General features: G+C 44.6%; 2 protein-coding genes across 2 annotated transcripts; both read right to left on the bottom strand.

Moving 5' to 3' along the window:
* Window positions 1-236: 236 nt before the first annotated feature.
* Window positions 237-4397, bottom strand: LOC149155996 (uncharacterized). The gene is made up of 3 exons (XM_089444600.1): window positions 2991-4397; window positions 2446-2870; window positions 237-1689 (listed from the first exon to the last, which is right to left on the bottom strand). Exons 1-3 carry the CDS (start codon window positions 4395-4397, stop codon window positions 237-239), a joined length of 3285 nt encoding a protein of 1094 aa, XP_089300726.1.
* A 1392-nt stretch (window positions 4398-5789) lies between these two features.
* Window positions 5790-10886, bottom strand: LOC149155995 (uncharacterized). The gene is made up of 5 exons (XM_089444599.1): window positions 10106-10886; window positions 9492-9892; window positions 8947-9371; window positions 6491-8192; window positions 5790-5858 (listed from the first exon to the last, which is right to left on the bottom strand). Exons 1-5 carry the CDS (start codon window positions 10884-10886, stop codon window positions 5790-5792), a joined length of 3378 nt encoding a protein of 1125 aa, XP_089300725.1.
* Between the last annotated feature and the right edge of the window lie 1630 nt (window positions 10887-12516).

Below are 12516 nucleotides of genomic sequence, written 5' to 3'. Positions count from 1 at the left end.
AATTTTTTCGATCTCAAGGGGTGGTGCCGTTGGCAACTGCCTCGTCCAAGAATCTTCTCCATAGCTGGTGTTCCGTGGCATTGTTGCTGCTGCATCATTCTCCGAATCAGCGACATAGGGAAACAGATCTGCCACGTTAAAAATGGGAGAAATACCAATCCCGGGTGGCAACTGTATCTCATAAGCGTTTGCAGAAAATTTTCGGATGATATTGCAGGGACCGATCTTCTTGAATTTTAATTGTTGTACTCCCGTTTTGGAAACCTCTCCTTACGTAAATACGCAAGGACTTCATCCCCGACATTAAACTGAACTTCCCGACGCCTTGTGTTAGCTCGCTGTTTATACTTTTGACTGCTGTCCTGCAACTTCAGCTTGACCTGTTCGTGTAAATTGCTCATCGCTTGAGCGAATTCTTCCCCATCAGCGCTCCATTTCTCGAGTTTCCCCAAATCTCGTAATTCATGCACTCCTCGCGGATGCATGCCGTAAAAAATCTGGAACGGACTGTAACCGGTGTTGCTGTTAGGTGAATCGTTGTATGCGAATTCGGCCTGAGCAAGTACACGGTCCCACGTCCGGGAATTTTCCCCTGTTAAACTTCGAAGTAAGTTCCCCAGACTTCTGTTTACTACTTCCGTTTGACCATCAGTCTGCGGATGATAAGCGGAGCTGAACTGCAACTGAGTATTCAACTTTTTCCACAGAGTTCTCCAAAAGTGACCAGTAAACTTTACATCCTTGTCAGAGATAATGGATTTCGGGAGTCCATGCAACCGAACGATTTCAGTAAAGAAAAGGTGTGCTATATAAGTGGCATCGCTGGTTTTCTTGCAAGGTACAAAATGTGCCATTTTTGAAAATCGGTCAACTACAACCATTACTGAATCAAAACCCCGTTGTGTCTTCGGCAAACCCAGAACAAAGTCCATGCTCATTGAATCCCATGGTCGACTTGGAATCGGCAATGGCAAATAAAGACCAGTGTTTTGACTGTGACCCTTTGCTAGTTGACAAACTTTGCATCTACTCACGTACCTCTGCACATCCCGCTGCAGTTTCGGCCAGAAATAGAAATGTCGTACCTGAGCAATCGTTTTGTCTATACCAAAGTGTCCAGCCAGTCCTCCACTGTGTTTCTCCTGTATAATATTTTCCCGCATAGAACAGTTGGGTATACACAGCTGTCCTCCCTTAAACAACAATCCTTCCTGTAGATTATAGTCTAACCACATGCTGTTATTTCTTAACAGAGGATTTTGGCAAGCCTCATATGCCTCCTTAAATTCGGTATCAGTCTGATACAGCTCTTTCAAGTGCTCAAAACCCAAGACCTGCATCGTGCTTTCCTGTAGAAGCAACGTTCTTCTACTCAGTGCATCTGCCACCTTGTTCGCTTGTCCACTAATGTGTTTTAGTACGAATGTAAAATTCTGCAGGTACTCAACCCAAGCTGCATGTTTGTGGTTCAATTTATGCTGCTGCATAATGTACTGCAACACAGAATTATCTGTAAATAAAACAAACTCATTTCCTAGCAAATAATGCCGCCAATGCTTCAAAGCTTGTACGATTGCGTAAAATTCTTTGTCGTAGGTTGAGTATTTCTGCCTACTCTCGTTTAGCTTTTCACTGAAGAAAGCGACCGGTCTGTCCTCCTGACTAAGGACTGCCCCAATGGCTGTCCCACTGGCATCGCAACGAACTTGAAAAAGTTTGTTGAAATCAGGCAGCCTCAATATCGGTCTTTCAGTAATCTTCTTTTTCAAAATCTGAAAACTACTTTCTGCTGCTTCAGTCCAGTGAAAAGGCTGATTCACCTTCTTGATCGTATCCAACATAGGTGCGCAGATCTCGCTGAAATTTCTGATAAACTTCCTATAAAAACTGGCTAGTCCATGGAAACTTCGGACTTCAAATAAACTTTTTGGAGAAGGCCAGCTAACTATAGCTGCCACCTTTTCTGGGTCCATTTTTAATTCATTTTCTGCAATGACAAATCCCAGATACACTAATTCTCGCTGAAAAAAGGTACACTTTTTCAGATTAATTAGCAGCTTGTTTTGCTGCAGCTTCCTCAACACACTCTGTAAATGCCTTAAATGCTCCTCTTTAGTCCTGCTAAAAATCAAAATATCCTCCAGGTAGACTATTACAAACTTACCATTAAATTCCTTCAGTACCTCATTCATCAGGCGCATGAATGTGTTGGGAGCGTTGCTCAACCCAAATGGCATCACCAGCCACTCATATAAGCCTTCGTTTGTCTTGAAAGCTGTCTTCCACTCGTCGCCTTCTCGAATTCGAATCTGGTGATATCCACTCTTCAGGTCAATTTTCGAGAAATAGGCTGCCCCGCTCAAACAATCCATCATATCGTCCATCCTTGGCAAGGGAAACCTGTACCTAACAGTAATCTTGTTTATGGCTCTGGAGTCTGTGCACATTCGCCATTCTCCTCCCTTCTTTGGAGCCAAAACGGTCGGTACCGCACAAGGGCTCATGCTTTCTCGAATCAACCCTTTGTCTAGTAATTCCTGGACTTGTTTCCTAATTTCCTCATGGTCTTTAGGACTCATACGATAAGCTGCTTTATTTGGCAGGCTTGCCCCTGGTATAAAGTCAATACAGTGACTAATACCCCTCTTTGGTGGTAATTCATCTGGAAGGTCATCCACCACAATGTCCCCAAATTCTTGCAGCAACTTCTGAACTTCCTCAGGCAAATCTGATATTTGTGTATGTAGTACCACTGCCTTTGGTCTTCTTATGACAACAAAATTTATTTCGCTGTCCTCAATCTGTTTCACAAATTCCTTTCCGCCCATCAGCAATGCCTTCACTCCACTGGCTTCTGCTGTATTTTCCTCCTTGATGGGTACAAGCGTGTGCTTGATCCCATCTTTAACAAACTTATAGCAATTCGTTTTTCCGTCATGAACTGCACTTCTATCAAACTGCCAAGGTCGTCCCAACAGTAGGTGACAGACATCCATTGGCATGACATCACAAAGGATCTTATCCTTGTACCTACCAATCTGAAATTCCACCTCACATTGTTCGTCAACTAACAGCTGATGTCCTTTCTGCAGCCATGACACTTTGTAGGGAGTAGGGTGCTTCAATTTTTTTAATCCCAGCTTTTCTACCATCTCCACAGCCACAAGATTGTCAGTACTCCCACTGTCAATGATCAGTTTGCAGCACTTGCCCCGCGACTTGCAGACAGTGCTGAACAAAGCTTTTCGTTGATCTGGTTCTGCAACCTCCTTTGCTGGTTTCAACAACACTTTATTCAACACCAAGGCTTCACCTGTCTCTCGTGCATTTTCCGCTTCTTGAGGTGCTGCCTCAGCATCCTCTGGCTGAGCAACATAAGCTCCTCTTCCACCTGTCGGTTCACCTTCAGGACAGTCATACGACTTGTGTCCCAATTTGTGGCAGCGATAGCACTGGACAGTTCCCCTGCCCCGACCATTCCCTCGCCCTCGCTGAGGTGGTCGTCCTCCTCTAGTGCTATTGTCTTTTTCTGCTGTTCCATCAAACTTAGAGCTGCTGCCTTCTTCACTTGAACCTGTACCTTGGCCTCTTCCAAACATCTTACCTTTCCCCCTGCCAGTTCCACCTCCTCTTCTGGCATTTTGCTTCCGGTTAATTTTCTCCTCTGCCTTCAGCGCAAACTGATAGGCTTCATCCAATGTCCGGGGTGAAAGGATACCGATTTCATCCAAGATTTCCCCCCTTAAGCCATTCACAAATCTGGCTGTTTTCTCCGGGGTGTCTTCCACATATCCTGCCCGCAAATTCAACTTGTAGAACTCCTCTGTAAATTCTTTTACAGTCATTCCCCTCTGTTTCAGGTTTTGTACCTGCCTGTACAGCATAATCTGGTAATCCTTCGGCAGAAATTTCTCCTTCAGTTTGGCCTCCATTCGGGACCACTTCTTTATAGGTTGTTTGTGAAGCCTCTTCCGCTCCGCCTGAATGCTATCCCACCACAAGGACGCATGTCCCTTCAGCTTGGTGGCGGCGAACTTCACCTGTTTATCCTCACTGGTTTCCTCAAATTCGAAATATTTGTTGACTTCACTTAGCCAATCCAATAACACGTCTGCGGACAGATTTCTGTCATAAGTTGACAGCTCATGTTTTGGTTTATGACTTGACAGCAAAACTGACTTCAATAGTCTGAATTCCGGTGTCACCCCCTCCAATTCATCCTCTGGTTCTGCTACATCTTCATCACTGTCATCTGTTGGGTTTCTTCTTCCCCCAGCTTCTACTGCTTCTAAACGTTCTCGCAAGACACGGATATCCTCACGGAGTCCCTCTTCGGCTACCCTCCGGACTCTTCCTCTTCCTCTTCCTCTTCCTCTTCCTCTTCTGCCAACCTCCATTTTCTTTTACTCAAAACCTGCTCTGATACCACTTTTGATGGCCCAGCCCTATGGTGACCTGGACAATGCACCCACGTGATCACCCTACAGGCCCTCGCTGTCACAGTTCGAGTGAAAGTAAAATCTGTCTTTAATCTGCAGTTAACGATTATACCCTCTCTGTCGGTTTGGTAAGGCCACCCGCCGGTTCTCCCGGTCAATAAGCTTCCCGCCCTTGTTAAACCCTACTTGCTGAGGTTTCGGGTCAATTTGCTCTGTCGCATAGTTGAGGTTTACTCTGTTTCGTTTTGTTTTTCCGCCGTCGCTTTCCGAGCTCGAACCTGGTCCGCTCTTTGGTCTTTCTATGGACCTCACTCTCTGTCCATATCTTAGGTCTCACCCTGTTGCGTCTTCTGGTGATAAAATGTGTCTCCGGGCTTTCGTTGCTGGGTTAACGAGTTGTTTGAGCACACATGATTATGTCGTTCTTCACCTGCGTGCAATGGTAAGTTCTGGTCTTGATATGAACTCTCTAACGCTTGGTTCTTCCGGCTTTCATTACTCAGTTATGGTTACTGTACAGGTGATCTGCAAGTTCGGCGCTTCCACTTTGCTGGGTTCCTCTTCGCTCTCAAAGGTAACTTATCAATCCCTGATTCACTTTGCTCTGGTTCTTGCAACAACCACTCACAACTTCTTGTGCCTTGTTCAGTTAGGCTTATCGGGTTCTGTCTCGGCGGTCTCCTGGTCGACTTATCTGTAAGTCCTATGACCCCATTACGCTGCACATCTTTGGTTCTTGGCTCCCTGTTTCTATTATAACTCTGTTTTGTTATTTCTGTTATCTAACCCTGCTTTTCTGTGAACGCAGGTGGACCTGGTGGCTAGCCTTCGAGGGTTTAGGGTTTGTTCGACCTCCAGCTCCACTCATTCCTGTCTCTCTTCGCAACGGGTAGGGTTTGCTCCCTTGCTGGTGTAACTGTAGTTTTCTTTAGTATCACTGTAGGTTGCAGAGGGTTTGCACTGTTGAAATGTTTGCCTGCGTCGTTGTGTGGTCTCAGCCATGTCTCTTCCGGTGTTTGTAATTTCGATAGCTCTGTTTCTTCTGCAACAACTTGTGATTTCGTCCTTGGACAGTCGTTGGGACTTCGATAGATGTCAGGGTTTTTCAAATGGTGTAACACAGTAATATTCTATAGTCCCGTGGAGGATTTTGTGCGGTCGAACCTTACTTTCTGTATACAATGTCTATATTATTTTTATGAAAGAGAATTAAAACAGTGATGGTGTTTATTTGTACCTGGTTCCTTTGTAAGATTCCGTAATCTCGTTTGTTGGGGTTATGTGTCCACAACACTTCTTCTTGCTTCAATGTATCGGTTGTCTGTATAATATTGGTTGTCGACTTGATTTCTATTTGATGCCTGTAGCGTTCTCTGTTATTCTAATTCCTGTTACAGTTAGAGTTTGTTCCAACTCGTTCTTAAGATACACAGTAAATACACAATAAATCTTTGTATGCAATATGTGCGAAATATCAGTAATAGATTGTCTCTGTTGTAAATGAATTAGTTCTCTTACAGAGGGTTTTGGTCTTGCTATCTGTCACTCTTGTTATGAGGGGAAAAAGTCTCCCTGTTACATTCTTTCTTTTCTTTTTAAATTACATGGAAGCATAACTGCTTATTGAACTGTTCTACCTGAATCCTGTAACTGTCATTTGGTTTCTTTTAACAAAAATTTAACTAAACAGTTTTCCTTTCCTAAGCTAACAACTTGTAATTTAAAATGTTCTGAAATAAAATGAAACAAACAATAATTAAAGAAAAGGACAACAACCAACTTGGTGACCTGTCCACCCAATCCTGGAGTCTTTGTCTTGTTTCTGTTCTCCTCTGCGTCAGTCAACGGTCACATGTCTCCTCGGAGCTGGATGCTCCTGCATCAGGCTCCCGGGGTGGTAAAAAGTCATGGCTCCGTTCCATGAGGTCGTCAACAGAATAGCCCGCTTTTTTTATCTGCGTTGCGTTGAGCCAAGAACTGTCCTCTATTGGACGGTTCTGCCACTTGACTAAATACCGCAGATACTCCTTCCTGCGTGTGCATCTAGCTACCTTTGTATCCAGAATTCTTTCGATCTCAAGGGGTGGTGCCGTTGGCAACTGTCTCGTCCAAGAATCTTCTTCATAGCTGGTGTTCCGTGGCATTGTGGCTGCTGCATCATTCTCCGAATCAGCGACATAGGGAAACAGATCTGCCACGTTAAAAATGGGAGAAATACCAATCCCGGGTGGCAACTGTATCTCATAAGCGTTCGCAGAAAATTTTCGGATGATTTTGCAGGGACCGATCTTCTTGAATTTTAATTTGTTGTACTCCCATTTTGGAAACCTCTCCTTACGTAAATACGCAAGGACTTCATCCCCAACATTAAACTGAACTTCCCGACGCCTTGTGTCAGCTCGCTGTTTATACTTTTGACTGCTGTCTTGCAACTTCAGCTTGACCTGTTCGTGTAAATTGCTCATCGCTTGAGCGAATTCTTCCCCATCAGCGCTCTGTTTCTCGAGTTTCCCCAAATCTCGTAATTCATGCACTCCTCGCGGATGCATGCCGTACAAAATCTGGAACGGACTGTAACCGGTGCTGCGGTTAGGTGAATCGTTGTATGCGAATTCCGCCTGAGCAAGTACACGGTCCCACGTCCGGGAATTTTCCCCTGTTAAACTTCGAAGTAAGTTCCCCAGACTTCTGTTTACTACTTCCGTTTGACCATCAGTCTGCGGATGATAAGCGGAGCTGAACTGCAACTGAGTATTCAACTTTTTCCACAGAGTTCTCCAAAAGTGACCAGTAAACTTTACATCCCTGTCAGAGATAATGGATTTCGGGAGTCCATGCAACCGAACGATTTCAGTAAAGAAAAGGTGTGCTATATAAGTGGCATCGCTGGTTTTCTTGCAAGGTACAAAATGTGCCATTTTTGAAAATCGGTCAACTACAACCATTACTGAATCAAAACCCCGTTGTGTCTTCGGCAAACCCAGAACAAAGTCCATGCTCACTGAATCCCATGGTCGACTTGGAATCGGCAATGGCAAATAAAGACCAGTGTTTTGACTGTGACCCTTTGCTAGTTGACAAACTTTGCATCTACTCACGTACCTCTGCACATCCCGCTGTAGTTTCGGCCAGAAATAGAAATGCCCTACCTGAGCAATCGTTTTGTCTATACCAAAGTGTCCAGCCAGTCCTCCACTGTGTTTCTCCTGTATAATATTTTCCCGCATAGAACAGTTGGGTATACACAGCTGTCCTCCCTTAAACAACAATCCTTCCTGTAGATTATAGTCTAACCACATGCTGTTATTTCTTAACAGAGGATTTTGGCAAGCCTCATATGCCTCCTTAAATTCGGTATCAGTCTGATACAGCTCTTTCAAGTGCTCAAAACCCAAGACATGCATCGTGCTTTCCTGTAGAAGCAACGTTCTTCTACTCAGTGCATCCGCCACCTTGTTCGCTTGTCCACTAATGTGTTTTAGTACGAACGTAAAATTCTGCAGGTACTCAACCCAAGCTGCATGTTTGTGGTTCAATTTATGCTGCTGCATAATGTACTGCAACGCAGAATTATCTGTAAATAAAACAAACTCATTTCCTAGCAAATAATGCCGCCAATGCTTCAAAGCTTGTACGATTGCGTAAAATTCTTTGTCGTAGGTTGAGTATTTCTGCCTACTCTCGTTTAGCTTTTCACTGAAGAAAGCGACCGGTCTGTCCTCCTGACTAAGGACTGCCCCAATGGCTGTCCCACTGGCATCGCAACGAACTTGAAAAAGTTTGTTGAAATCAGGCAGCCTCAATATTGGTCTTTCAGTAATCTTCTTTTTCAAAATCTGAAAACTACTTTCTGCTGCTTCAGTCCAGTGAAAAGGCTGATTCCCCTTCTTGATCGTATCCAACATAGGTGCGCAGATCTCGCTGAAATTTCTGATAAACTTCCTTTAAAAACATGCTAGTCCATGGAAACTTCGGACTTCAAATAAACTTTTTGGAGAAGGCCAGCTAACTATAGCTGCCACCTTTTCTGGGTCCATTTTTAATTCATTTTCTGCAATGAAAAATCCCAGATACACTAATTCTCGCTGAAAAAAGGTACACTTTTTCAGATTAATTAGCAGCTTGTTTTGCTGCAGCTTCCTCAACACACTCTGTAAATGCCTTAAATGCTCCTCTTTAGTCCTGCTAAAAATCAAAATATCCTCCAGGTAGACTATTACAAACTTACCATTAAATTCCTTCAGTACCTCATTCATCAGGTGCATGAATGTGCTGGGAGCGTTGCTCAACCCAAATGGTATCACCAGCCACTCATATAAGCCTTCGTTTGTCTTGAAAGCTGTCTTCCACTCGTCGCCTTCTCGAATTTGAATCTGGTGATATCCACTCTTCAGGTCAATTTTCGAGATTAGGCTGCCCCGCTCAAACAATCCATCATATCGTCCATCCTTGGCAAGGGAAACCTGTACCTAAAGTAATCTTGTTTATGGCTCTGGAGTCTGTGCACATTCGCCATTCTCCTCCCTTCTTTGGAGCCAAAACGGTCGGTACCGCACAAGGGCTCATGCTTTCTCGAATCAACCCTTTGTCTAGTAATTCCTGGACTTGTTTCCTAATTTCCTCATGGTCTTTAGGACTCATACGATAAGCTACTTTATTTGGCAGGCTTGCCCCTAGTATAAAGTCAATACAGTGACTAATACCTTTCTTTGGTGGTAATTCATCTGGAAGGTCATCCACCACAATGTCCCCAAATTCTTGCAGCAACTTCTGAACTTCCTCAGGCAAATCTGATATCTGTGTATGTAGTACCACTGCCTTTGGTCTTCTTATGACAGCAAAATTTATTTCGCTGTCCTCAATCTGTTTCACAAACTCCTTTCCGCCCATCAGCAATGCCTTCACTCCACTGGCTTCTGCTGTATTTTCCTCCTTGATGGGTACAAGCGTGTGCTTGATCCCATCTTTAACAAACTTATAGCAATTCGTTTTTCCGTCATGAACTGCACTTCTATAAAACTGCCAAGGTCGTCCCAACAGTAGGTGACAGACATCCACTGGCATGACATCACAAAGGATCTTATCCTTGTACCTACCAATCTGAAATTCCACATCACATTGTTCGTCAACTAACAGCTGATGTCTTTTCTGCAGCCATGACACTTTGTAGGGAGTAGGGTGCTTCAATTTTTTTAATCCCAGCTTTTCTACCATCTCCACAGCCACAAGATTGTCAGTACTCCCACTGTCAATGATCAGTTTGCAGCACTTGCCCCGCGACTTGCAGACAGTGCGGAACAGAGCTTTTCGTTGATCTGGTTCTGCAACCTCCTTTGCTGGTTTCAACAGCACTTTATTCAACACCAAGGCTTCACCTGTCTCTGGTGCATTTTCCGCTTCTTGAGGTGCTGCCTCAGCATCCTCTGGCTGAGCAACATAAGCTCCTCTTCCACCTGCCGGTTCACCTTCAGGACAGTCATACGACTTGTGTCCCAATTTGTGGCAGCGATAGCACTGGACAGTTCCCCTGCCCCGACCATTCCCTCGCCCTCGCTGAGGTGGTCATCCTCCTCTAGTGCTATTGTCTTTTTCTGCTGTTCCATCAAACTTAGAGCTGCTGCCTTCTTCACTTGAACCTGTACCTTGGCCTCTTCCAAACATCTTACCTTTCCCCCTGCTAGTTCCACCTCCTCTTCTGGCATTTTGCTTCCGGTTAATTTTCTCCTCTGCCTTCAGCGCAAACTGATAGGCTTCATCCAATGTCCGGGGTGAAAGGATACCGATTTCATCCAAGATTTCCCCCCTTAAGCCATTCACAAATCTGGCTGTTTTCTCCGAGGTGTCTTCCACATATCCTGCCCGCAAATTCAACTTGTAGAACTCCTCTGTAAATTCTTTTACAGTCATTCCCCTCTGTTTCAGGTTCTGTACCTGCCTGTACAGCATAATCTGGTAATCCTTCGGCAGAAATTTCTCCTTCAGTTTGGCCTCCATTCGGGACCACTTCTTTATAGGTTGTTTGTGAAGCCTCTTCCGCTCCGCCTGAATGTTGTCCCACCACAAGGACGCATGTCCCTTCAGCTTGGTGGCGGCGAACTTCACCTGTTTATCCTCACTGGTTTCCTCAAATTTGAAATATTTGTTGACTTCACTTAGCCAATCCAATAACACGTCTGCGGACAGACTTCCGTCGTAAGTTGACAGCTCATGTTTTGGTTTATGACTTGACAGCAAAACCGACTTCAACAGTCTGAATTCCGGTGTCACCCCCTCCAATTCATCCTCTGGTTCTGCCACATCTTCATCACTGTCATCTGCTGGGTTTCTTCTTCCCCCAGCTTCTACTGCTTCTAAACGTTCTCGCAAGACACGGATCTCCTCACGGAGTCCCTCTTCTGCTACCCTCCGGACTCTTCCTCTTCCTCTTCCTCTTCTGCCAACCTCCATTTTCTTTTACTCAAAACCTGCTCTGATACCACTTTTGATGGCCCAGCCCTGTGGTGACGTGGACAATGCACCCACGTGATCACCCTACAGGCCCTCGCTGTCACAGTTCGAGTGAAAGTCAAATCTGCCTTTAATCTGCAGTTAATGATTATACCCTCTCTGTCGGTTTGGTAAGGCCACCCGCCGGTTCTCCCGGTCAATAAGCTTCCCGCCCTTGTTAAACCCTACTTGCTGAGGTTTCGGGTCAATTTGCTCTGTCGCACAGTTGAGGTTTACTCTGTTTCGTTTTGTTTTTCCGTCGTCGCTTTCCGAGCTCGAACCTGGTCCGCTCTTTGGTCTTTCTATGGACCTCACTCTCTGTCCATATCTTGGGTCTCACCCTGTTGCGGCTTCTGGTGATAAACTGTGTCTCCGGGCTTTCGTTGCTGGGTTAACGAGTTGTTTGAGCGCACATGATTCTGTCGTTCTTCACCTGCGTGCAATGGTAAGTTTCTGGTCTTGATATGAACTCTCTAACGCTTGGTTCTTCCGGCTTTCATTACTCAGTTATGGTTACTGTACAGGTGATCTGCAAGTTCGGCGCTTCCACTTTGCTGGGTTCCTCTTCGCACTCAAAGGTAACTTATCATTCCCTGATTCACTTTGCTCTGGTTCTTGCGACAACCACTCACAACTTCTTGTGCCTTGTTCAGTTAGGGTTATCGGTTTCTGTCTCGGCGGTCTCCTGGTCGACTTATCTGTAAGTTCTATGACTCCATTACGCTGCACGTCTATGGTTCTTGGCTCCCTGATTTTATTATAACCCTGTTCTGTTATTTCTGTTATCTAACCCTGCTTTGCTTTGGACGCAGGTGGACCTGGTGGCTAGCTTTCGAGGGTTTAGGGTTCGTTCGACCTCCAGCTCCACTCACCCCTGTCTCTCTTCGCAAACGGGTAGGGTTTGCTCCCTTGCTAGTATAACTGTAGATTTCTTTAGTATCACTGTAGGTTGCGGAGGGTTTGCACAGTTGAAATGTTTGCCTGCGTCGTTGTGTGGTCTCAGCCGTGTCTCTTCCGGCGTTTGTAATTTCGATAGCTCTGTTTCTTCTGCAACAACTTGTGGTTTTGACCATGGAAAGTTGTTGGTACTTCGATAGATGTCAGGGTTTTTCAAATGGTGTAACACAGTAATATTCTACAGTCCCGTGGCGGATTTTGTGCGGTCGAACCTTACTCTCTGTATACAATTTCTATATTATTTTTATGAAAGAGAATTAAAACAGTGATGGTGTTTATTTGTACCTGGTTCCTTTGTAAGATTCTGTAATCTCGTTTGTTGGGGTTATGTGTCCACAACGCTTCTTCTTGCTTCAATGTATCGGTTGTCTATATAATATTGGTTGTCGACTTGATTTCTATTTGATGCCTGTAGCGTTCTCTGTTATTCTAATTCCTGTTACAGTTAGAGTTTGTTCCAACTCGTTCTTAAGATACACAGTAAATACACAATAAATCTTTGTATGCAATATGTGGGAAATATCAGTAATAAATTGTCTCTGTTGTAAATGAATTAGTTCTGTTACAGAGGGTTTCGGTCTTGCTATATGTCACTCTTGTTATGAGGGGAAAAAGTCTCCCTGTTACATTCTTT

This window comes from Pinus tabuliformis, chromosome 9 (assembly GCF_031772625.1).
Source record: "Pinus tabuliformis cultivar Carrire ecotype Pingquan chromosome 9, CPIR1, whole genome shotgun sequence".
Classification (NCBI taxonomy): Eukaryota; Viridiplantae; Streptophyta; class Pinopsida; order Pinales; family Pinaceae; genus Pinus; species Pinus tabuliformis.
The sequence above is the reverse complement of the archived record's forward strand: the minus strand, read 5'-3'. Positions and strand labels throughout refer to the sequence as shown.